This window comes from Prionailurus bengalensis, chromosome D1 (assembly GCF_016509475.1).
Source record: "Prionailurus bengalensis isolate Pbe53 chromosome D1, Fcat_Pben_1.1_paternal_pri, whole genome shotgun sequence".
Taxonomy (NCBI): Eukaryota; Metazoa; Chordata; class Mammalia; order Carnivora; family Felidae; genus Prionailurus; species Prionailurus bengalensis.
This window is the reverse complement of record NC_057346.1, coordinates 83,346,715-83,373,783: the sequence shown is the minus strand read 5'-3', so window position 1 is coordinate 83,373,783 and position 27,069 is coordinate 83,346,715. Positions and strand designations below refer to the sequence as shown.

Genomic DNA, 27,069 nt, shown 5'->3' with positions numbered 1-27,069 from the left:
GAGAAAATAAAATTGGGACCAGAGAGACAAAGTGACTTAAGTACCAGTCAATTAGTAGTAGAGTAGGAATTAAGACTTGTGGAGATTGGACTTGGCCAGGAAGTGGTGATAAAAATTTGGACCTTGGGTGGGGTAGAAGAAATGGTGCTGCAAGATTTCCAAGAGAATAGGCAAGAACACTATTCCATGGGAAGTGTTAGAAATACAAAAGGAAAGATACCTGTGCTAGTAAAGTGAAGATATAAGAGTAACAGAATTGGGCACTGAATAAGAGAGAAGCAGAAGCTGGTCAGGACTAGGGCTAGTCATGGTCAGGTAGGTATAGAATGTATAAGAAATCAAGTTAGCTGGGAACCAAGAACACTGAAAAGAAGGCTTACTAGTCACCAGTGGTAGTGTGAGTCGGAAGCCAGATTGACATGGTCAGTCAGCCAACTGGCAGCAATTGAATGGAATCCAGGTATTAACATATGCACAACAAACCCAGGAAGAGAAGATGGTTTTGGTGTAGAAAATTATGAAATTGCCACATTACACATTTTGAGATGGGGGTGTTGACAAGAAATTCAGGTGGAGATGCCCTGTAGACCACTGGAAATATGGGAGTGGACCTCGGAAATGTGATCCTAGCCAGAGGCATATCTGTCTGTCTATCAAATGACCTGCTAAAAGTGACATTCTAGAGAGAAGAGAAGATGTCTCAGTGTAGCCTTATTTTGGTGGGGGTGGGGGGGAAGGAAGAGAAGATCTCAAAATAAGGCTATTAGTCTTGGACAGTAGAGTGGTTTGATTGCCACTGGAGATTTGGGAAAACTATAAATTTTATCATGCTTTGGTAGCATATTAGAACTGTTATACAGCAGTTACACAGCAACTCTTTCAACAAAAGACTACTGAAAAAGACACAAATTACAGGGTCCATTTTGTTTACCTAGGTAGATGAATTAAAGGGGAAAAAACCTCACCACTAGTCATGGCCTCCTTCTTTAAAGAACAACTCCTTCTTTATAGCATTGTTTGAATAATTGCAGTCCTGAGGAGCACTCTATGGACTGACTGGAACTAAGTAGTTCCTTAAGCTTTAGTCACCGTGCTAGTGCCACGTATTTCCAATGTCAGGCATTTTAAATGGAACTAGTGTAAAATTCTGCCAAACAAGGAGATGCTAAGGATAACTATGGTCCAAATTAAGTCCTTTAGTTTAGGGAACTTGAATACCAGGCCAAGAAAAAGAAAGATGAGATGATGAGAAAAGAAGGAGAAAGAAACAATTGGCAAAAGAAGCAAAAACTAAAACACACAGTAAAAGATTACTTAAGTAGGAGCCATGAGACAGTAAAAACAAGAAAGATATGAGTAAGCAGAAACTAGTAATCCTGGAAAAAAGTTAGTAGTAGAGAATATCCAAACAAAAATAATAATAATTTACTCGAGAAAAGAAGTTTCCTGTTGAGGCTGCAACACAATCGTTGAGTTGCAAAACTGTGTAGCATCCTGAACACCCTTTGAGTTGTCTTCCAGTCTTTCAGAGATCTGTGTAGCTCAGATAACTGTCTTTCTTAATAACATGAATAGCCTTATAATAATTCCTTCTTATTATCACATATACCTTATAATAACCATTTATCACTTAAGTCTGCCTACATGTATCTTTGATTTCCACAACCTAAATAGCCAAACATATGTTTTGCTCATCAGGTGAACCCTAGATGGAAAAGGGGAAGGGAAAAAGGAAGAAGCAAGCATTCAATCACAACAAACAAAACAGGATTTCTAAAGGGGATGTGTGTATATGTAAAACCCTCTGAAGACCTGCTCATACTATATACATTTATGCATACAAGTGTGTGTGTGTGTGTGTGTGTGTGTGTGTGTGTGTATGTGTGTGTGGTAAATCAATGGATGAAATAAATACGAAGAACTGGAGATAACAGAACAAATCAGCACAACATATGAAATAACTGTGTATATTTACTATTTAAAATGTTAAGATTTAAAATAATTGATAGAGACTATGATGAAAGAATAAGAACAAGAGTATTTTTTAAAAATAGAACTTGCAGGGATGAATAGTGAATTTAAAAATTCCACAAGTGGGTTAACAGCAGATTAACTATCTCTTTAAAAGAGACTTAGCAAATCAGTAAAGGATCTTACCCAGATTGTAACATACAGAGACAAAGACAGAGGAAATATGAGAGACGTGGTGAGGAATAAGTGCTGCCCAGGAGTCAAGAAAGTAAAGGAAACAAATATGGAAAGAAATAATGTCTGATATTTCCAGAAATAGAAATATTAAAGAAGTTTGTTTTGTTTCATTAATGATAAATAAAAACAAAGTCACAACCAAGTACATCACAATTAAACAACAATGACAGGAAAATCTTTAAAGGTAGCCAGAGAAAGAAAAAGACCAACCATAAAATAATGACAGTTAGACTTTTCATCAACTATGATAAATGTCAAGAGATGATAAAATATTACCTTCAAAGTACTGAGTGAAAATATTCATAAACCTGTTGACTTTATACTCAACTAATTATCATTCAAAAGCGAGGGCAAAATAAAGATATATTTAGACAAAATTTGAAAATATATCACTCACTGATCTTCAGTGAAAATATCAAAATATGTACTTGGGTAAGAAGAAAACTGATCCCAGAAAGGAGTGGGGAGTATATGCTAAGGAGAAAAAAAAGTAAACATGATGCTATATGCAAATAAGCACTAACTATGAAGACTACTATCTAAATAGGGGAAAATGACTTTTTTGTTAATTCTTAGAGGATGAAAACTTCGTATTTATCACGTACGCAATTTCATCAGTGCCTACAACAAAGTGGAGTCACAATAAATACTTGATTAAATAAATTTGTGATGTATAAATAAAATGTGTCTCATCTCAATGTTAGGTCAAATTCCCTGCTTTGCTAATGAGGAAACTGAAAATATAGAAGACTGACCCAGTATTGTGTGACATATTGAACCTGATCCACCCTTTAGAGAACAGGAAAGATATTACAATGCCAAGAAGATTATGACAGTTTCTCTTATTACTGTAGGTTTGAGTCTACTAACAATAGAAAGTGCCTATTGCTGAAGAAACTATTTGGTTGGGAAATTTTATTATTAGCTGTCTCTTATCTCATCCATGTTCTAAACATCACAAGAACTACAAAGAAATGGACACTGATGAATTCATTCAAGAAATATTAATTAAACACCTATCATAAGCCAAATACTATATCAGGTGTTGAAGATGTAACAATGAAAAAGATATATCTAATCCTTGCTCTCAAAGAGTTAGTAGTCCAACTGATAAGAAAGTCATTAAGTGAATACTCATGCATTATGAGAATGTAGGAAGTCCTACTGCTTACTGTGTACTACATGCAAATGTAAGGGGAGAATATACGTTCTCTGGTTTATAATATGGAATGAGATTCCAAGTAATTAAAAATATGTGAGGCAGTATACAGTCACATAAAGAATAAATGGGTAAAATAAATTAAAATGCAAAACTACTATATTCTTTAAGAAAAACTTTTTTTTAATGTTTATTTATTTTTGAGAAAGAGAGACAGAGACAGAGCTTGAGCAGGGAGGGGCAGAGAGAGAGGGAGACACAGAATCTGAAGCAGGCTCCAGGCCTGTACAGAGCCCAACATGGGGCTCAAACCCACAAACTGCAAAATCATGACCTGAACTGAAGTCAGACACTTAACCAACTGAGCAACCACCCAGGCTTCCCAAAACTGCTAATTCTTGACAAAAATAAAAAGATGGGGAAAGACACAAAACAATTACATACATAAAAGATACGAAAAATATGGATTCCTTTTATTTTTAAATTCTGAGGAATATCTTTTCCAGATATTCCATAATTTCTCAACTTCACAAAAGATATAACAGAAAATAACTTGGAAGCTTTTGTGTTAGTTTTTCATTATAATTATAGCTTGGACATCAAACCTACTCTCATTCACTATTCCCCTTCCCAGCCCTAGAAATCTAACCTTTGATCTTTATAACCTATTAACATCTGGGGTTCTCTTTCTCTGACAGTCTTTTGGGGTGGTTTAAACATTTAAACTTTGAAAATGAAAGCAGATGCTTGTCTTCAAAATATGTTCCCAATGTATACATATAACTGCTGATGTCTGAAACCTACTCTTTGGAAAAGTGCTGCACACTGTTGATCCTCTCAGTACTTTTAGGGTGAAGTAAAGACAGGTAATTGTACCTACCATGTAGATGAGATCTGAATCATGTTAATCTCAAAAACAGGATGGTAGTACAAACATAGAAGACTGCTTTATCTTAATTCTTAAATCAAGAGCTCTTGTAAATATCTAGCACCAAATTCTTAAAACTTCTGAATAACTAGTTACAGGAACAAATAATCTTTCTTCTTCTTCTTCTTTTTTTTTCTAATCAATAAAGATAAGGACAAGATGGCCAGGCTATTTATATACATCTTTGCAAAATTAATACCAATGTGAAAACTACTATATGCAGAACATACAATACCAGCAGATCACTTTAATTTTCACCTGTAGAACTACACAAATTATAACATAAGAAATGGGATAAGAAATAAGTAAAGGGATGTGTTTCTCTTCTCTTGTTCCATAAAAGCAGTTTGAAATTCAGCCATAATCATTAAGACTTAGAGGACTTGATTATGCTGAATTATTGTTCTAAAAATCTAACCCAACTCAAGGTCACATTTAGGATAGTGGATACCAAGATAATGGGGGGAATTTTAGGGATTTGGAATTCCACTGGGTTTTGGGATTGGACTCTGAATTGCCTATCTTGTACTCCCTTCAGCCCTTTGAAATCCTACCTGCTATTTGTTCATTCCTTTTTTTTCTTCTGCGATTACTGAGTATCTACTGTGTGCCATGCACTTTTCTATAGATAGCTATCACTTCTCCCCCTAAAGACTCAACTCAAAGGTCTCCTTTCTGTAACTTCTACTTAACCCTTCTCCACAATAAATTAAACCCTCTCACTACATCAAAATCAACTTCTCCCTTCTCTGGGTTCCCATACCTTTTCATTCATGACTCTACTCTATACAGCACTTATCACAGGGTGACAGAGTGAGCTGCTTTTATGACTCTCTCCCATATGAGAGATGTGAGATCCTGGAAGACTGAGCTGTCAGCATCCTCCAGCAACAGTTCACACTGTACCTTAATTACAAGAAAGGGATCTAGCGTCCTAAATAAGAGCACAGAGTCTATAGTGAGATTACTTCTAATTCCAGCTCCATGTGACAAGAGACAAGTTACCTAGACTCTGTGCTTCAGTTTACTCATATATAAAATGGGGATAAAAACAGTACCCACCTTGTAGGTTATTGAGGATTGATTTAATACATGAAGATAATTTAGGATAGTATCTTATATTTGCTCAATAAGTGTTAGCTGGCATTCATCATAATCATCACCATCGTCATCATCATCATTATCATCATCATCAAATTAGGCTTGGGCCACCATTACTTGGGATTAGGGCAATCCCTGCTCCCCACGTGATACTTCAAACTGAGAATGGCCAGGTTTTTAGAAGGAAAAAAGATTTTTCAGGTTTCTTTCTTTCTTTCTTTCTTTCTTTCTTTCTCTCTTTTTCTTTCTTTCTTTCTTTCTTTCTTTCTTTCTTTCTTTCTTTCTTTCTTTCCATATTTCATTTTTTTCTGAGTTGGGCTTCTTGTACAGAATGTCTCTTGGAAAGATTACTTATTAAAATAAGAAATAAGTTTACTTATGAAATGTCATTTGATAATTTAGTTGGCATGAAGTTACCATACTAATGTACACAGTGTATAACAGATTGAACTCAAGAGATTTAAATGACAGAATAACTGCCTTATCATAGGCGGTGACAATGACAACTGTAACTCACTGGCAAGCCATCCAAATTTGACTGTGGGTTTGACCATACTACAGAGTGACAGATCCACCAGAGAGTTACAAGTGAACTCTCTGACATCTTCATTTATTTCATAATCATGGCAATGTTAGTATACAGAGTGCTTTTGGGGAAGATGGAGGAAGTAACATGCAAGTTATTAAAACAATAAAAGGATGGCAAACTGGTCTAATTAATTTCATCAGGAAAAAGTTGCACTAAAATTTGATGGCAATGACTACTTCTTAACGAATGCTGCACTTCATTTATTTTGTATTTTGGATGTTTCTCTCCAGATTAACAAAGCTTTGTTGGAAAAATATAATGATTTCAGATACAAGCAGAGGCATAAGCTATTAATGCTACTGTGGAAAGATATACCTTATATGCCAGTGCAGGAAAAAAAAAAAAAAAAAGATTCTTCTTTTTTCTAAAAGTCACATAATCCCTAAGGGAAGAAAAGCTTGGAATGAAGCAATTAGCCTATCACAAATCACACGGTTTGGCTGTGGACAGGTATTCATTGGTATAAGATCACAGTCATAGTTCTGACTAGTGCACTTGTTTGTTCCCTGGATCTTCTCAGGTCTGGATAGAGAGAAGTAGAAAATGCTTATAGTTGTATATACACTTTACAATTCACAGAGAACTTTCTTACATACCACCATCTCATTTATTGGTCATAGCAAGAATTAGTTATTCTTCTTTTCCAGATGAGGAAATAAGGATCAGAGAAGAGAAGTGATTTACTCAAGTTCACAGAGCACATAAATAGCAGAATCAGACAAAGAACTTGAGAATTTTTGATTCCATGTCCTAGGGAGTCTCATCTATTCCTCAAGCTGTTTTAATTTATACTGAGTACTTGGATGCTTAGGTCTCCCCCCTCTTCAGTGTGAAGGGGAGAGTACAATTGATTCTCAGTAACACCTAACAACTTATACTTTTTTCCCTGAATTTTCATTTTACCTTGGCTGGGAATGTACACATCTTTTTATTGATTTATTTGTTCAACAAGCATTCATTAAGATCTGGCCATGTACCCAGTTCATGAGTCAGAATAAAGGTTACATAGAAGTTTCAGTCAGGGAATAAAGTCTATATATTTAATCAACAAGAATCAAACAAATCTAAGAAACCTACCCCCTCCGTTTTACCATTCAAAAATTGATACTGTATGCCTTCTGTCACTTTTTGATTATCAGTGCATTGATTATATATTTTGTGAATTTGAATCTAAATTCCAATGATCTGAAAAGCATACTTTGATTTTGGAATGTCCTTGGAAACTGAGTGAATTTCAATATTACAAAACATAGTTACATTATGAACAAAATAACAAATGGTCATAATCATCAATATTATTCACTTCCATTTCAAGATTAGAAAGAAAAGGCCTAGAACTGTTCGAGTCTACACAGGAAGCAAGCAGAACCAGGACTTGAACTAAACTCTCTTTGTTAAACTGAATTTAATAATTAAGTTTCCCTTGATGTATCCAGAGAATGGAAAGAACAATGGAATATGGAATAAAATATGGACAGCCTTTTGAGACAATATTCAGAGGTATGTCTAGAAACAATCCCATTTTTTAAGCCTCTATAAATCAAATATACACAAATTCTGCAAAATCTAGACCACAGCCATGTTTTTTAAAAAATTAAGTACATAAATCTTTTTCCTGGGGAGCTGGAGGGATTATTATATGTATCGTTTCCCATTATTAAAGATTCTTAATTAATAAAAATATTTTATTAGTGTTATTTTTCTTACCAGCACCTCTAAAGAATAAGGGAAGAAAAATATCATTTCAGCCTAAATATGAATAAACTAAAATACTGGGTAGGCAGTGTGTTTGTCTAATTTACCTGAGTACTTTAGTGTTAATGTTATTAGTGCATATTGGTGTGGGAGAGATTCAGTTTATGGTCTACAAGACTGAACACCAATTTTTTACTAACACTGATGTAATTTCACTGAATACCAACTGTATAAAAGCAGAACCTTCCTGGATCTATGTGATTTTCTTTATTTGATAAATTAACCTTGAAAAAGCATTTACCAAATGTCTTCCAAGGGCCAAAATTATGATAAGTGCTGGGGACACCCTGATGAGTAAAAGAGTCACAGCAGTGCCCTCACAGTGCTTAGTATCTGGAGCAGCGCCATCCAATAGAAATATAATGCAATCTATATATGTGATTTAAAAATTTCTACAGCCACATTAAAAAAGTAAAAAGAAACAGGTACAGTTAATTTTAATACTGTATGTAACTCGATAATTTCTAAAATGTTACCATTTCAACATAGAATGAACATATAAATTTTTGAGATACATTAAATTCTTTTTTCAAACTAAGGTGTGTATTTTACATATATGACCTCTCAATTAGGAGCAGCCGCATTTCAAGAATTCCAAAGACACATGTGGCTACTGGCAAGTGTACTAGATAGTATAGGTCTAGGGGAGAAGTTAAATAGAAAGCAATAAGAACAGTGTCAGTGCTTCGGCAGGGAAATTCAGTACTATGGGGAGCATGTGGGAGAACACCTCAACTAACTAATCTGTGTAGAGCTAGAAAAACCTTCCTGGAGGAAGTGACACTTTTAACTAAAGCTCAAAAGGATGAGCTGGCATTAACCACAGGAGAGGATAGGGGTTGGGCACTCTAGTGTTAATGTTAATAATATCCAAGGCCTGGAGTAGAGGGACTGTGGTGTGCCGGAAAGACACGACCATCAGGACTCTAGCATGGCTGGAACGGAGATTACTATGGAGAAGCAACAGAGATGAAAACGAAAAGGTAGAAACCGGTCCATGAAAAGCTTTGCAGGCCATGTAAAGGAATTTGGACTTCATTCTAAGGAATTCATCCTTTCTAAAGACTTAAGGCCTCTATTTATGGAACTAGCAATTTCAGACTGAAATGTGCTCCTCTTCACTGAAATACAAGGGGGGAGTAAGATAGATGGAGATGAAAAGCCTAAAATGCAAGATGACCACTTATTAGAGGTAATGAAGAATTTGGCTCTACATTAAATTAGTCCCTCAGGCCATTTTCAAGTCTTAAATTTCATAAATCCAATTTTTCAGCTATAACTGCATTAGAATAGAAACTATGCTTAACAAAATGTGACTTGTTATTTATAAATTATTTTTGGAGGGAACACTATCTAACATGTGTGACATATTAACATTGAAATTTCTGCCTAGCAGTTCTGAATAGTGTGTATGAATAGTTAAGTCCCACAGGTCGTTTTTGGAATCATAAATTACTAATTTCGTAATTTACAAAGTAATCCATGGTAGTTATAAGTTTCCTGCCTCAATTTGCAGCCTTGAATCTGTCTTCTGGTGCTGATAGGATATGGAAGAGTACTGGAGTATACTCATTTGTACTAGTGAAATGCACCAGGCTCTAGGTTCTAGAAATTACAATTTACTTACTTGAATTATTATATAATCCCACTAAGTATATTGTGATTACAAGTGTGGTGGTCTTCCTTGTCCTTAATGGATTATTAGCTTTTTGAAAGCAAGGGGAATGATTTATATTTCCATCAATATATGGGTTTTACCATGTGTCAGGAACTGTGGCATATTTCCCAGAGTGCCTGGATAATCTTGAACATATTTAGCATGAATTTATTAGAACCAGAAAAGATGTCCAAATATAGTCACAGCACATTATAGCTTGACAAAATACATGTTTGCTAAATAAAGATATTGCTTAGGAGCTGTACCAGCTTGAATAGTGTCCCCCCAAGTTTGTGTTTACCAGGAAGCTGTGAACGTTGACTTTATTTCAAAATACGGTCCTTGCAGATACAATCAAGTTGAGGACATACTCTATTAGGGTAGGCACTAAATCCAATATGACTGGTGTCTTTATACTAAAGATAAATTTGGACACAAAAAACATGTATGGGGATAGTGAGAGTGGAGGCAGAGACTCAGTGATGCATACACAAGCCAACGAACACCAAGGATTATTGGCAAGTGCCAGACACAAGGTAGCGTCAAGGAGGTAGCTATTCTCCCCCAGAGCCCTGCTGATACCTTCATTTAGGACTTCTGGCCTCCAGAACTGTGAAAGAATAAATTTGTGTTATTTTAAGCCACCAAATATGTGGTACTTTGTTAATACAGCACTAGGAAATGAAACTAAGAGAGGAACCTTCCTGGGCCCTCCATTGCTTCCCATATTTCCTTCATGAATTAGCTCTCTTAAGAGACTTCTGTTTAATGGACTTGACAGATTAATCCCTTTCTCTGTTAAACTGTCTCAGCATGGTATTTTACCCTCAAATATTCCTATACAGTCCTGCTCCCACCAAAAGAGCTGTAAGCCAAGAGCACTTACTATTGCCATTAAATAATTCAATCAAATATTACATAAACTGGTGAAATATGAATGCAAAAGGAAAGACATCTGCTGTTCCCATGAAAAGTAAATTGGAGACTTTGGAGAGTCTTAATAAAGATAAGTCATGTAAAAAGTGCAATCAAATTAGATGTAGGTGAGGTAATTATGAAAGATTTAAAAAATTATGAAAATATAGAAAATTAAGAAAATCTAGAAAATATGCTCAGATTGCTTTGTAAGTACCTTTGAACTCTAAGTTCGTTTTAATAAAAATAAAATCAGCGCTTGTAGAAGGTATGCCATGGGTATGGTTTATGTAAGAATGGACTTTGTGGAACTGCAATTAGGACCTGAGCATCTCCATATACATAAATATGGATAGGTTCTATAAATTCTCTCCATGTACCAACTCTTTCTATTACCCACACAATCATAACTTCAGACTACAACAATAAGAGGGTTTCCACTATAAGTAGAAAAACCTTGTTTACTATTACCATTTTTTAATCTAGTCACCTCTGACCCATTTTTCATTAGTACTCAGTATAACGCCTGGTATATACCAGCCTCTTCCAAAATATTTTGTGAATGAATGAGCATAAAATGCAAACTGTTTTTTTTTATGTTTTTTCCTTTTCTACAGAATTGTATCATCATCAATAAAGTTGTGTTATTATGGGCTGATTTGAACTATAAAAATGGACTCATTATGGGGAACTCAATCTTTTAATGGCATTTATTAAAGCCTACACATATATGAATATTCTCACTTTTACAATATCATTTGTCATAGCCCTAATACGTTTTTCACATCATAATCTTTCTGAAAGTACTTAAATTGTTTCTATTCTACATCTGGATATAATTTCTCTGTAATGCCACAGTGTTAGTACCCCAAGTTCAAAGATTAGGACCTTGAGACCAAAAAATTAATATCTTAAAGGCAAAAATACCCAGTTAGGCCTCTGATTCTAGATTAGAACAGACTCTGTCATTAATTAGGCTGTATACCTTCAAGGATACTATTGACCCTCTCAGAGTCGCAGTTTCTTCAGTTATCAGATGAGGTTTTTGATTGGCTGACTGCCCTCAGCCCTAGTCTTCATTTTCAGCACCAGAAAATTCTGGATTTTCTTATGAATAAAAAATGTGACTTTTCACTGTCATCATTTCCATATGGGAGACAGAGAACAACACATATAGCTAGTTAAATCATGACGAAAAGGTAAGGTAAGGTGGTAATGTTTAGTGAGTATGGGATGGAAAGAAAGGGACACAAGACAGAGCATGAATTAATGCAGCCTACTAGTACAAACTCTTTTTGGGAAACAAATACAATGGCATATTTTATGATCATCTAACCCACAAGAATTGTGCTCTTAGTTGCCTAAAGGAATCTCAGTGGTAAGTTGGAAGGGCCTTGAGGTATATATAAAGCTTAAAACATTTAAAGACTTGGTCAACTCTTTATATTTTATTATTCTAACTAAGTAAAATATAGTCTTATTAAGTTATGTCATAAAACAATTGCTATATGATCTCTAAATCTTGATCTGAATGAATTTATAATCAAGCTTTATTCCTTAAATTATAGATAAGATTAGAGGCAACCAATATCAGGTTCTTTTTACAAGTTATACAATTATTTATTTTTCTCCACTTCTTTAGCTACTTAGGTAACTTAATAGGAGCCATGGGAAAGAAATCCTAATACATTTGGTAAATAAAAATGATGTAGGGTTTCAGATGGCCCACAAGACAAAGAATGTAACATGAATTCTGTTAAATAACTGCAGGAGTTGTATTTTTGCCTTGGAAAACTTTCATCATGGAACACAGCTGTGAAACAACTTTGGCTTCAAACAGAAAGGCTATAATAAAGCGCCTCCTAGCTAGACTTAAGTTCAAGAGGTTTATGGTGGCGAACAGCAGAAAAGATGAAATGTTTCAATAAGCCCCTCAGGCTGATTTAGTTAGCATTCACAAAGTAGAATAACCTATACATCACATACCCTTTGTTAGCTGGTTGTTTAGAATAGATGTATGAGTCACTAGATTTTATTTTAGCAGTTGGGCAATGCAATTCTCCTTTTGCCCAAAATATTAAAATGCAGAAATGTGAAACTAAGAGAGGTAATGTCAGATCTTATACAGAATGCTTATCAACCACTGTGATGGATCAAGAAATTCTGCTCTCACCATTCCATGTTGCACCTTGGTAGGCACAATGATAAATTACCTCTCATGAAAAAACAATCTATTGTTCAACTAATCAGCAACTATAGTATATTTTCTTAAATTGTGTGGGGAGAGGTGCTGGGGGAGGGAAGCTTGCAGAACCAAAAGAAAGCTGATATAGAGAGAAAGATAGGCAAGATTCTATCCTGAATGATTTTAAGTACAAATGAATCCCTCTGGGAGTTTGGAGGATATGTGTATATGTGTGTGTGTGTGTGTGTGTGTGTGTGTGTGTGTGTGTATATACATATATATATACATACATATGTGTGTGTGTGTCTGTATATATATATATATATACATATATATATACATATATATATACAGACACACACACACACACATACATATATTAGTGTTGTTTTTTTTTTTTCTCTGAGACACTGTTCAGAATTAATGAGGGTACCTGCAACGATGCTGGCAAGCTGCTGGGTTCTGGAGATGGGGTAGAGGCTGCGAGCCTGAACGATTGCTGAAGCGATTTTCTTGGCATGCTTCTCCTCCCCGTATGTTCTCAGGATGGAGGCAAGTGCCTGTTGATCTAAAGCGTTCACAACATCAGCTGCGGTGGGCATGTCAGGGTATCTACGCACAAGAAGAGCCAATTAGTTCGCTGACGTCAGTTTTCATTGACAAGAGGTGAGACTTCAGAGTACTGAAGTCAGGCATACACACACAGTCTAAGCATCTGAGGTTTTTCAAGTCAGAGACTGAAATCTTACACAAATGAAATAGATTTTCCATTTCAAATACCCATCATAATGGCAAGAGGGGATTGTGTGTGACATTCATCAAGGTCAAAGGCAGCAGGAAATTAAAATATTTTACTAACATTTAATTCACGAAGTTATTATTCCTTATGCAGATTTCCCCTAAGCCAAAATAATGGAAAATGTTTGGATTTAGTCTGTTGAAAATTTAAACTACCATTTGATTTTTTTTCACTATAAGAAGATACAAGATACAAGATACTGACATATTTAAATGAGCCTATATCCCAGGAACTTAACTAAATCTGAGATTATAAAGTAACCGAGTACTGATATGGGAGCACAAATTGAACTTAGAAAGTCTATACAAGAAGGTACTCCCAGTCAGTTTCCCTCACAAAAAACTGAACAATCTTAATGACAATAATGTATATTACTTCAAATATTTAACGATATTGGCTTATAAACTCAGGACTAAAGTCACCATGGGGTAAAACTTAGTAATCAAGAAACAGTACTAAAGCCTAAGTACTAAACTTAGTACTTAGTACTAAACTTAGTACTAAACAGTACTAAAGCCTTACAGTACTAAGCCTAAGACAATAATTTTAGGTGGTGGAGACAAAGGAAAACCTCTAGCCAAACAGAACAGATCACATAGTAGGAAACAGCATTCACTCTGTCAGACCATTGCAGTTTACTTTCCTTTAGGGAAATGTGCCAAGGAATTCTAAATGATGAACGAACCGAGAACTTACTTATTGGTAAGACAGCTTTGTTAACAGTATTGTTACTACTCCTGTAATTAATAGGTTGGATTGATTGCCAGTATCACACTGTGAGGACTTTAAGTAATAAGGATATGGTAGAGCTTTAAGGCCTAAGAGGGGGGTTGTAAAGAAACACCTGAAAATCCCTTCTTAAAAATAATAACCTGAACCTTGTTAACATATCTAGTGCCTCCAGGAGAATGGCTTGTCCCCTATTTTGTTATGATCTCTCTCTCTCTCTCTCTCTCGCTCTCACTCTCGCTCTCTCTGTCTCTCACTGTGTGTGTGTGAGAGAGAGAAAGAGAGAGAGAGAGAGAGAGAGCGCAACATTGCTTTCCAGATCTGCCTCATTTTTTTTAGCTGCCATGACACCCCCAGACCAATGAACATCCTGTAAGGTAGTCCTGTTTCCATCTCAATAGGCTTTGTTCTGCTAATAATAATAATAACAACAACAACAATGAGGAGGAGTCAGATCAACATAGATTAGAATACCTGACTTGCTATTCACACTGAGTAAGACTTTTAACTTACTGAAACCTCAATTTCTAACCTGTAAAATGAAAGTAACCATGCTTTACTCATAGGATTGTTGGGAGAATTATGGGTGCATGCAGCTGTAAAGCAGATAGTAGAATGTCTGGCACATGGAGAAGGTCAATGAATGTGCATGTCCCCTAGATCTTGCCCATTCCTAAATTTTCCCATCATCATTCTTGGCCTCATTGACAAAATCCCTGCTAGATCTTACCTAGTTGTGCATTCAACTGCCCAAAACCACTGAGCATCAAGATAAACCTTATTAATGATGGTAAATTCAGACCCAAGGGACAAGGTCCAGCTCTACCAGGACAACTCTAAGATTAGTATAGATGGACTTAGCAGTTCTTTATAATACCTTTCTACTTTTAAGTGAGACAATTAAAACAGCATTTTGCTCAAATAGAGTTCAGTGAATAATGGGCATAATTTTATTTTACTCTCATTCTAACATTGAATAGCAATGTACAAGTTTCCATTGTTCCACAAGACAAAAGGGGCAACGCTATGAAAAGCTGACAGGCTGCTAGCAGACACATCAGGGTAGGCATTCATAATGAAGAAGTCAAAATCTGCCCCACCCCCCAACTTAACAGGTAAGAGATTTTAACGGTTCCCCAGAGATTTAAAATGACTACATTAACAGAAGGAAAATATTAACATAAGTGGAAATTTATTTATTAACTTCCAGGGAAGAATACAACTAACAACAGTTAGACCTACAAGTACTTGAAGCTGTGAACTAACTAAACTATGCTGTAAGATTCTAGTGATAAACGGAACAGGTTAAGAAAGCCTCTTGTGTCCACCTTCACCACAGATATATCAGCCTCCAGGATCTGACTGGCCATACTTTTTGGTGTGGCCTCCCTCTCCCCATGACACCACTTGGGTAAACATTGCACATATTTACCATGATTCTCCTTTTGTATGAATTCATGTGAATGAACTCCCTTTTTCTGAATGCCATATACTTTCTTCAGATCTGTTAATGTCTTTGATTAGGTTATACAGTCTGGGCTATCTACCTGGAAGCCACCCTGCTTTCTAAGATATATTTGCTAAACTCAAATCTCATCCATTATGTATTGACTTAGAGTTTAATGTTTAAGGAAAATTTTATTTTCAGGTTCTTAGGGGAAAACCTCAAGAACCCTGATTCACAACTACAATTTGCTGAGAAGTTTTTACATTAACAATATGGGGATTTACTACCATTAACTAGAAGCTTTGTTCATTGTATTTCAGAAGGCATTCTCCTTAACAAGACATAGGAACAGCAGAAATTTGCTTGACATTTTATTACCTCTGCACAACAACCTCAATCTCCAAACATGAAAAGATATTTGACCTTTACTATTAGTCACTGCTTTTTAAAGGATTTTCATTATTTTCTTTTATGACCACATTCTTCATTCAATGAATGCCAACTTGGGAAAAAGAAGGTATAAGACTCAGAACAAAAGGTTCCAGCAAGTATGGGTCACAATCCAAGTTACTAGGTCATATCAGAACATGGGGAAAAGGCTATCTGTGAATAATTAGCATTGGACAAAGAAGTTTGTGGGAAAAGAAGTCAAAGTCAACTCAATATGAATTTGCTGACTTGAATTGGACATTAAATTTCTTATATATAGGTCCTTTGAATAGACTGTAAGAAATTTTGGAAAACCTGTTTGTCTCAGTAGAAATGTTTATGCAGGTCTAGAATTGCAGATTAGTAAGAGTAACAGAATGGTTTGCTTATTCAGATATAAGAAAATCTAACATTTCTCTTAGAAGATAAGGTTCCCAAAGGTAGGGGCCATGATACATAATTTGGCAGTGGTGGTGGGACATGAAATGAGGGAGAAAAACATGGTTAAGCTTTGTAGGAACAGGCTGTTCAGTCCCTAAGCCAGTGTTAGGCATAGAGACAAGTGCTAATCTAAGCTTTACAAATTAATTTGGATTTAAAAGAACTTATCCTATACTTTACTAGAATGTGAACCTCATTGTGTTCAAATGTACCTATTTGAATAATGGAATAATGGAGAACAAACTAGTATTTCCATGGCGGTGAGCAATGAACAGGAGGTGTAAAGCTGTCCTATATATAGTACTATGTGGATACAGTACCATAAACTGTAATTTCCCTGGAGAATGTTAAATAAAAGTGACTATACAAGAGACAGCACAAAACACACAATCACTGACCCCTAGAATCCTGCATTTCATGCAGGACTCAAAAGAATATGTGTTAAATAGAGTTCCTTTTACATCTCACAAGAGGCATAGTTGGGCCTGCACAAAAATGGATCCATTGTTTCAGATTCACATTAATCAATATTGTAAGCAGTCTAAAAGCCCATATTGTATCTATAAAAAAGATAATTAGTATGAAAGTTATCCTCCTCACTATTTTGTGTAAAGACAGCAATGATTTTTCTTTTAGAATCTCAAATCTAGAGAAACACTAAAGTCTATAATGAGTAGCAAACAAAACTGATTTATTATGTATGGATAGTGTTAGGTGTGGGCGTGTGATGGGAATTCTGCAGTCTTAAAAGGAAATTAAATTCAGGGTGTTTTTGCAAAATTGATTTCTTGTTGTGAGGAGAAATGCTTTATCAATACTCACCTGCCACCATCCATTCTCATGTCCAAGGGGCCATCCTTCCGAAGGGAAAAACCTCTTTCAGGAGCATCAAGTTGCATGGAAGAACACCCAAGATCCAAAAGAACTCCATCCAAAGTCCCTGGCTGCACTCCAGCTTTCATTAATAAGGCTTCTGCCTGGCTGAACTGGCCTAGCATAGCTCGGATCTGTTTACTGTGAATAAACCCAGGAGATGGGAGAAAAGACTTCTGTTATATTAAATTCTTAAGGTCTATGATCAATGAAACAAAGTGTATCCTATTATTAGTTTATTTAACCAATATATATTTATACCAACCACATGTTTAGTACTACATAAAGACATTTGGAAATGGAAACTTTACATCCTTGGTTTCAACACCAGAGGTGACTTAATGTAATTTTAGTTTTGCTAATAAATGTAACTTATTGTATACCTATGTGAAGGTATACAATAAGTCATTGAATTTGCAAAATCCCTTTGTCAGATCAGGTCATTCACTTTTTTCTTTAAAAAAAATAAATCTTAAATCTATAGGTTAGGAAAAAAAAGCACACATCATTTATCAAAAGAATAAATTTAGGGATAACAAATGCTGATGAGGATGTGGAGAAAAGGGGACTGTGCACTGTTGGTGGGAATGTAAATTAGTGCAGCTACTATGGAAAACAATGCAGAAGTTCCTCAAAAAATTAAAAATAGAATTACCATAGGATCCAGCAATTCCACTTCTGTAAATATATCAAAAGGAAATGAGAACATTCTGTTCAAGAGATATGTGCACCCCTGTTTTCATAGCAGCATTATTTACAATAGCCAGAACATGCAAACAACTTAAGTGTCCACCAAAAGATGAATAAAGAAGCTGCATACACACACACACACACACACACACACACACACACACACACACACAGGAATATTATTCAGCCACAAAAGAGGAAGGAAGTCCTGTCATTTGTGACAGCATATATGGACCTTAAGGGCATTATGTTAAGTAAAATAAATCAGAGAAAGACAAATACTATATGATCTCACATGTGAAATCTTAAAAAATGAGAGAGAGAAAAAAGCCAAATTGATTAAAAAAAAAAAAAAAAAAGGCAGATCATATTTGTGATTACCAGAGGTAGGAGATGGGGAAAAAGAGAATTTGATGAAGGTGGTTAAAAGGTAGAAATGTCCAGATAAATAAAGTGAATACATATGATGGATGTTAACTAAACTTATCGTGGTAATCATTTGACAATATATGTTGGTCAAATCATTACACTGTACACCTTAAAATTAATACAGTGCTATATGCATTACTATCTCAATAAAACTGGAAAAAATAAATTTTTGAGTAAGCCAATTTAATTACAACAAATAACAAAGTAGAGATCACAGAAAAAAGATATGTCAAACATCTTCAAGCAAAGCATTTTAGCTTTCTCCATATTTTTCCCATAATTTAGGATAGGGGTACTGTGTAGCTGCATACTTGAAGCATGAAACTATGCTTAAAATAAATACCTTCTTTCAGAAGCATGTTTTAGCTTTCAGCAGGGATTTTGAAGTCAATGGAGCATTCAAAATCAATAGACAGGCAAGAAGTTGGGATCACCTTGCAGCTATACTAATTCTCCTTCCTACACAAAGTGAGATGCTGCCTGCAGGGTTCTTCGGAAGCCTTAGGGCAACTGGTATGCATTTTGGATGGGGAATGAGAAGAGAAAAAAAATGGCAACTCTCCCAAGACCTCATTCCCTCCATCTACAGGTGGATAGGGTGAATTTGGATTTCAACAGTGTTGGGGAATTCGTATTTATATGTTTACTTATGTGTTATGTTTAAGGAGAATTTCACCGCTCATTGGTAATTTTTTCCCAAATTCGAATGGAGAAAGTGATTCTCAGATTCACTCCCCAAAAATTCATTGAATATCTGCTATCTCTCAGGCATTATGTTAATTGAAGGTATATAAAAATTAATAAAGCATGGCTTTCCAAGCTTTGAAATGAGAGGAAGAAATGTACAAATGAATAGTCTGTGAAACAACCTGATGGGGGCTAATCGTAGAAAGATGGATTGTTATGTCTGTCTTTGGAAAATATAAAATGAATGTTAATACTAATACCGGGAACACAAAAAATAGAATCATGGGATTGAAAAGCAACTCACAAATCACTTATTCCAATTATTTAACTGATGTTTGAATCTCTTCCCTCTTCACTATCACAGTTGAATGGCCTGGGTTCGGGGGTGGGCAGTTATTTTTTAGCCACCTCCCGTTCACCCCATTGGTGAGGGAAGGATTCCCATTCTAGGATTATGGACATTCATTGCTTGAAATATGGCACCTGACCACTGGACAGATGAGATTGACAGTTTATTAATCACACACACTTACAGCCCAGGGGAGGAGGGCAGCATGTGCCCTGCATGGGCTACAAGGGGGTTGTACTCACAGACAGAATGGGCAGGCAGAGGCTGTAGGATGCAGGTTTTATACTAACAAAAGAGCAGTGGCCCTTCGTTCCCATGAAAGTGATTGTCTTGTCTGAGTAATTCCATGGGCAGGGAATTGAAACCTGCTTTTCAATGATAAGCAGATGTTGTTAACAAGGGTCATTTGGCTCAGGGACTTTTATCTGTGGGAGCACAGTGGGGAGGACAATTTTTGGTTGGTCCACTGGAGGATCTGCTAGTTTTCCTCAGATGTCAAGAACACATAATATTGGGATTTAATTTTAAGGCCTTACACCACAATCCCCTGGTCCGTGTTTGAACAGTGCCAATAACAAGAACTCACTACTGTTTTCTTAGTTATTTTTTAGTTGATAGCTGTTTCCTCACTATTTCTACAATTTTTCCTCTTGGTGTCAGTCTATGTAAAACAACTGAAAACTCACAACCATGGAAGCCTTTTACATTTCTTCTGTTGGTCATTGTAAGGGATATTTGTTGGCTACCTCTTAGTTGCCAATCTCTGTTTCAACAGGACCTCAAAATTTCAGCCATGTATTTTGGAAGAGACTCATTATATCTATGATGGTTTATATGTCAACTCGGCTAGGCTACAGTACCCAGTTATTTAATCAGACAATAATCAAGGTGTTGCTGTGCAGGTAGTTTGTAGATATGGTTAATAATCAGTTCACTTTGGGGGAGCCTGGGTGGCTCAGTTGCTCAAGTGACCAAATCTTAATATCATCCCACGTGGTGACCACTCAGGTGTGAGACTGAGCCCTGCGGCAGGCTCTGCACACAGGGTGAAACCTGCTTGGGATTCTCTCCCTCTTCCTCTGCCCCTCCCCCGCTTGCACACATGCACTCTCTCTCAAAATAAATATACTTGCACACACAATTTATATATAAAAATATATTTTATGTATAGTCTATAAATTATAATATATATCAATATATAATACAATATATGTAAGTGTGTGTGTGTGTGTGTGTGTGCGCGCGCGCACGTGTGTATGTAGGTATCTTTTGCTGATTCTATTTCTCCTGAGAATCTTGACAGACGTAGTATCTTAGCTCAAGATGTAGATTTGTGGGGGCGCCTGGGTGGCTCAGCTGGTTAAGCATCCAATTCTTGGTTTTGGCTCAGGTCATGATCTCACAGTTCGTAAGTCTGAGCCCTGTGTCAGGCTCAGCACTGACAGTATGGAGCCTGCTAGGGATTCTCTGTCTCCCTCTCCCTCTACCCCTCCTCTATGTGCTCTCTCTCTCTCAAAAATAAATAAATAAACTTTAAAAAAAAGATGTAGATTTGTGATTAGCCATCCTAATTTACATACCATCTCCAAGCCTATATAATTTGTTCAGAGACTGGCATATGTCACAATTCTAGCCGGTGAGATATAAGAGATATTTCCTAGGGATTTAGGAAAAGAAAATTACTCTTTCTTTCAATGAACTATATAGGAAGAAAAAGGTTTTTCAGGCTCTCACTTGACATGAAAGAAGCACACTGCCTGGACTGTTGCCAGCAAATATCCTGACCCAAAGAAAGGAGAGAGTAACCATTTTTGGCCAAAACAGCCACTAGATTGAGCCTCAAATAAAATCCCCAACTTGTCTTAGAACTTTTGAGTTACATAAACCCATAAGTTGTTTGTTATTGAAGCCAGTTAGAAATGCTTTTTCTCTTACTATGGCAGACAAACATCATAACTATTGTAACTATCATGCTCCTTTAAGTCTTCTTTCCTCCAAACCATACTCTTGTTTCTTCTGCTATATTCTCCATTAAAAAAGAAAATCTATCATGCTAGACTCTCTTTTCTGAATGTGTTCCAGTTTGCCTATGCCCCTTGATCTAAATTCTATAATGATCAGCATGGAATAAAGTCAATTCTGGCCTTTTCTTATTGTAGTTACTATATTAACGCAGCTCGATATCAAAATAATTTTAGAATTGATTTCACACCATTGCCTTATGGTACCTAATACCCTTCAGTTTTTTTCCTGTACACAGTTGCTAAGCTTCCTCCATCACTGTGTTTGTATAGCTTTGTTTTGTCAAATGTTGTGGATCTAAGTATAATTTCTGCCCTACATATTCTCTACAACCCTTTAGGATCCAGGTATTAGCTTTAACCACAGAATCTTCTTTATATTTCAGCAAAACCTCCAACAAATCACTCCTTCCCAGTCTTAATTCCTTAGTATTACAGCTATTATCCTGCTTGAAGCTAACATACTTGTAAAATAACAAGTAACATCTTATAAGGAGTGTTTGCATTCTTGGGTGCCCTCAAACATAATTGTTTAACACACAGTACTCATACAGTTTTATGCCTGACTATTAGTAAATAATAAAAATGCAATCCTTGTGGTTCAAAACTCAGTGTAAAACACAAGTATGAAAATGTCACATGGGAACAAAAGTAACCACATGGCAACAGCACAAAGTAAATCATGTGGCAGATCATTAAGGCAGAGTTTTCTGATGCTGAAATCAGTTATATGTTTCCAGAATTAGATCGTTCTCACAGTCAAAAAACCATCCACAATGTTTACTGACCAATCTGTTGAATGAAAACTCAGCCTTAACTTCAGACCCCGGGGCATTATTTCATATATACAATTATGTTCAGGCTAATTTTCCTGGACAGGCACATTCCATGCCCCCTTTTCTCTTTCTTCCTCCCTTCCTTCAAATTTTAATTTTCAGTGTTTTTTGCATATGTATTTCACAAGGATTATAAAACAAGTAACAGTGGGGCACCTGGGTGGCTCAGTCGGTTAAGCGCCCGACCTCAGCTCAGGTCACGATCTCGCGGTCCGCGAGTTCGAGCCCCGCGTCGGGCTCTGGGCTGATGGCTCAGAGTCTGGAGCTTGCTTCCGATTCTGTGTCTCCCTCTCTCTCTGCCCCTCCCCCGTTCATGCTGTGTCTCTCTCTGTCTCAAAAATAAATAAACGTTAAAAAAAAATTTAAAATAAGTAACAAAGTATGAATTGGCCAGGGAGGATCATGATGGTCACAAAAAATAGAGGCAAACCAGGACATTTAGCCATAATTACAAATGTACAATTTGTTCAAATTGTCATCGTCGTGTGTCATCACCTTAGGCTCCCCAGGATGTAAGCAGAATACTACTGTGACTCAAAGCACATCCTATGTGAGAATGGTTCTGCAACCCAAACCCAGGAAAAACCAAAGTGCTTAGCAGTAGAGTGTCAACAATACCTTGGTTGCTGGAAGCCATTTATGAGGTTCTCTGTGATAATCTTGATTCTAACAAGTCATCTGCACTTTGAGTACAAGTGATGGGTCTGTTTATTATAAAGGACTAAGGTGCACTGGGATATACTGCGGTGGTGATATAAGAGTAGTTACAACTCACTGTGTATTTGATTTAGGATTGAATGTGGCACATCATCACTCCTCTAACTGCACATAAAGTCTAATAATAAGGGTTTAAGGATGTTATAGATGAATTACTCTACAAATTATAAAAGTGGATCCAACTCACAGGGTTGAACATCTTGGAGTTAACATGAATACCTATCCATCTTGGTTTTAAAACCCCAAAACTCCAATGGTTTATAAAATGCTTGATACAAAAGAGGTACTTTGGCTGCCCAGGGATATATAATTTTCAGTTGCATGGAGAGAAGACTTATTTGTGTAGAATCAGGTAACACAATTTAAAACATATGTTTATGTTCCGAAGTCTGAACATAAATGTTCAAAAAATACTGAATTTGGAGACTAACTCTGAGACAGGCTAGGGAAGAAAACCATCACTATTATACTTTTCCTCATAGGATTTAACACTCTTCCACCTTCACCAGTAATACTAAATAAGTGCTTTAAGTCATTATATGCCTCTAGCCTCAAGTACAGTAATGAACTTTTCCATAATAAACAAATATAGAAACATACACAACTGACAAAAACAAAAAATGGTCCATGAAAATGATTAATGACAGTCTCGATTCTTTCTGAATCACTTAACTTTTGCTGTGTGGCAAACTACCCCAAAACTTATTAGCCTAAAACAACAATTATTTATCAGCTCATATTCTGTGCATCAACAATTTAGGTTAGGCTCAACTGGGTGATTCTTTTGAAAGCGAGTGACTGAGGCTTAGTTGGTCTCATTTGGCCTCAATTACATGTTGGGAAGTTGCCTGGGGTAAACCATGTGTCTCTACCATGTAGCCAGCTAGCCCAACCTTCAACACAGAGTGGTCAAGTTCCAAAAATAGCAAGGTAGGACAACTCCAATACAGAAGTACTTTTTAAGTTTCTGATTATGCCAATGGGATTTTCTAATATCCCATTGGCCAAAGGAAGCCCACAGCTCAATTCAGGTTCAAAGGCTATAAAATTAGATTCACCTCTTGATAAAAATAGTAAAGATATATTACAAGGGACTATGTAGAGAAAAGAGAGGGATTACAGTGGGCATTTTTGCAAACAATGTACCACTTTCTTTGTATTTAGGAGTGAATTTGAAAGTAGGAAGGAGAAAAAAAATTCCCTCTAGATTCTCTTCTACGGAGTTAGAATTTATATTACAGAGTAGCTTCCTCTACAGGCATCACAAGAAATACGCAGTGGTGAGTGGTGGTGTTTGATGTTAGAATGCAGAGGAAGACTAAGGTGCTAGGTTCTGATACCAGAAATACAACTCTGGGCAGAGACCAACAAGGAGTCTGCCATATGGGTCTGGCAAGAGCTAATACGTGATCATCTGGGAGGGAGTAGCATGTGGTAGTAGGGGGCCTGCAAGAAAGCAACGTATTGGGAATTAGTTGTGTTCACATCAAGTAAATGTGGCAGCAAATAGGCGGGCTCTAACTGTTGGCCAGACTTTTCCCAAAAAAACAAGTCGTGTAGGACAAGTGTAAAGGAATTGAGGTGCTAAACAGGAATAAGGGAAGAGATTCAGGCATAAGACAATAAGCTTAGACACATAATTAGAACCAGCCCAGTCATTAAAACTAAGGCATCAAATCAGGAGTAGTAGTAAAGGCAACTTGATGCTATCACTTAGGCTACAGACTAGGCCATCTTCAATCCATTACCGGAGCCCTGTGGTGAAAAATGAGGGTACACTGAACTAGCAGATGGATATGCAGAAAACTCTAATCATATGAACTAGAGTGACAAGCAGAGCAATGGAAAGCAGAAGAGAACTAACATGTCTTAAGAAGCTGCCAGGAACAGTACCCAGACACTTCAAGTTTGTTTCACTGAACTTAAAGTGAACTGAATCCAGGGTTCATTTCATCATAAACCTGAATCATTCATTTTGTGTGTACACTTGGGAGACATACCTAGGTGATAACATTCCATAAGAGGATAAGAGCAAAATACAAACAGCTTTTTTTTTTTTTTTACTGTGGCTCCAGGTCCTTCTTACATTAGTGTCAACATTATTTCATATGAATCCCAATGTACTGCCTATTTTCCAGTCATTAAATTTAATTGATCTGTAGGCAAAAAGCAGGGCCCTTGGCTGCTTTTACCATGTCCTTAGGCCTCCCAAATAGGAATTCAGAGTGAGCCAAAGCAGTGGATGAAACATGTAGTTAATTTGAGCAATGGTAAGAACAAACATCCAGAGTGCTTTCTGTGTGCCAGACCCTATGCTTTATACTTATCAAATCATTTCAGCTCCTGCTAACCTTATGATGTAGGTGACACTATGGCCTGCAATCTGCAGATGAAGAAACAAGTTCAGAGGTGAAGTTATTTATCCAAGTCATACAACTAGTAAGTGGCAGAATTAGAATGCAAACTCAGGCTAGTCTGGCTACTGAGTCTCTGTTCGCAACCACTATACTGTGATACCTTTCAACTTTCTATTTACTTAGTACCATTTCAGATCTCTTACTTCTTACCATTATGACCTTGTCATGATCCACAAATCTGCCTAGTTTGTCTGATTTTTTTATTAAAATACTTTAATTGTTTTTAATGTTTGCCATCTCTTCATAGTTATAGGTCTTCAGATTCAGCACTCAACAAATATTTGCTGAATAAGGATTATCTATTAGGTGCTGGACACAGGAATATAAAAATGAAAGAGAGCACATAATATAGATAGGTATATGCACAAACTCACTAAATTACAGAGGAGGTGGTTTATTTCTTCTTAAAACAACAGTGGCAGAGTGGAATGGGGACACTGCAGCATAAGGTTTATGTTTAAATCTTGGCTCTGCTACTTATTAAACCCTGTGGTATTCGACAAGTTATTTAATTTCTCTCCATTTCAGTTCCTAATATCTCATGCTATTTAAATTTTCCCCTTTTATTTTAAGTTTTTTTTTTTTTTTGAGGTTGGGGGAGAGAGAGAGAGAGAGAGAGAGAGAGAGAGAGAGAGAGAGAGAGCAAGCAGGGGAGGGGCAGAGAAAGAGGTAAACGTGAATCCTAAGCAGGCTCTGTGCTGAGAGCATAGAGTCTGACACGGGGCTTGAACCCATGAACTGTGAGATCATGGCCTGAACTGAAACCAAGAGTCGGATGCTTAACTGACTGAGCCAACCAGGCGCCCTAAGTTTCCCCCCTTTAACTCAACTTAGTATGGAAGAAATATCTCAATAAGTTCGGGACTCAGACTGAATCAGAACATTAGCTTTCTAATTCTTTAATTATTTTTGAATCTGACTATGTTAGGTATTGTTAATCTTGACTCCAGCAAGATCTGCACTTGGAATACAAGTTATGGGTTTGCTCTATTACAAAAAACTGTGGTGCACTGGTATGTACTGAGGCTGATGATGTAAGAGCATTTGATTTGTGTATTTAAGATCGGATATATAACTTCATCCTTCTTCTAGCTGCATACTGTCTAATGATTCTGGAGCCAGATTCCTCATTTGCACTATGTGAACAACACAGCAGTACCAATGTCATGGAGCTTTTGTGAAGAGTATATTAATTAATGTACATGAGAACACCTACTAAGATGCCTTAGGCATAGAAAAGCCCTCAAGAAATGTTACTTCTCTTCCTCTGCTCCACGTTGTTTTATTCCCTTAGATACTCTTCTTACAAGTTGGTCACTATGCTGCCAATCAAGAGCTGGGAGCATTGGCAAGGATTTCCTTCAAGCCCGCCAAATGCAGGGCATACTGGCTGTGACCCTTTGACTACAAAGATTTTTCTCTCCAACCTCTTTGATGTGCCACTATTATTTCTCTTTCCACTTCACCATGCCCATTTTAGTTGGAGAACTTGTTCACTTTTCTTTTGAGTTTTTATTTAAATTCCATTTAGTCAACGTACAGGGTAACATTAGTTTCAGGTGTACAATACAGTGATTCAACAATTCCATGCAACAACTGGTGCTCATTGCAAGAGCACTCCTTAATCCCCATCACCTATTTTTTTTGCCCATCACCTATTTAACCCATCCCCCCTCCCCATCCACCTCCCCTCTGGTAAAGATCAGTC

At 36.6% G+C, this 27,069-nt stretch overlaps 1 protein-coding gene across 2 annotated transcripts in view; it reads right to left on the bottom strand.

Annotated features, from left to right (window-relative positions):
- Window positions 1-27,069, bottom strand: part of METTL15 (methyltransferase like 15) — a 211,540-nt gene that overhangs the window by 44,699 nt on the left and 139,772 nt on the right. For both annotated transcript variants that reach the window (XM_043580853.1, XM_043580851.1), the window contains exons 4-5: window positions 17,165-17,356; window positions 12,931-13,109 (exon numbers count right to left, since the gene is read on the bottom strand). In XM_043580853.1, coding sequence (XP_043436788.1) covers window positions 12,931-13,109; window positions 17,165-17,356 — 371 coding nt within the window. The remainder of the gene's footprint in view (window positions 1-12,930; window positions 13,110-17,164; window positions 17,357-27,069) is intronic.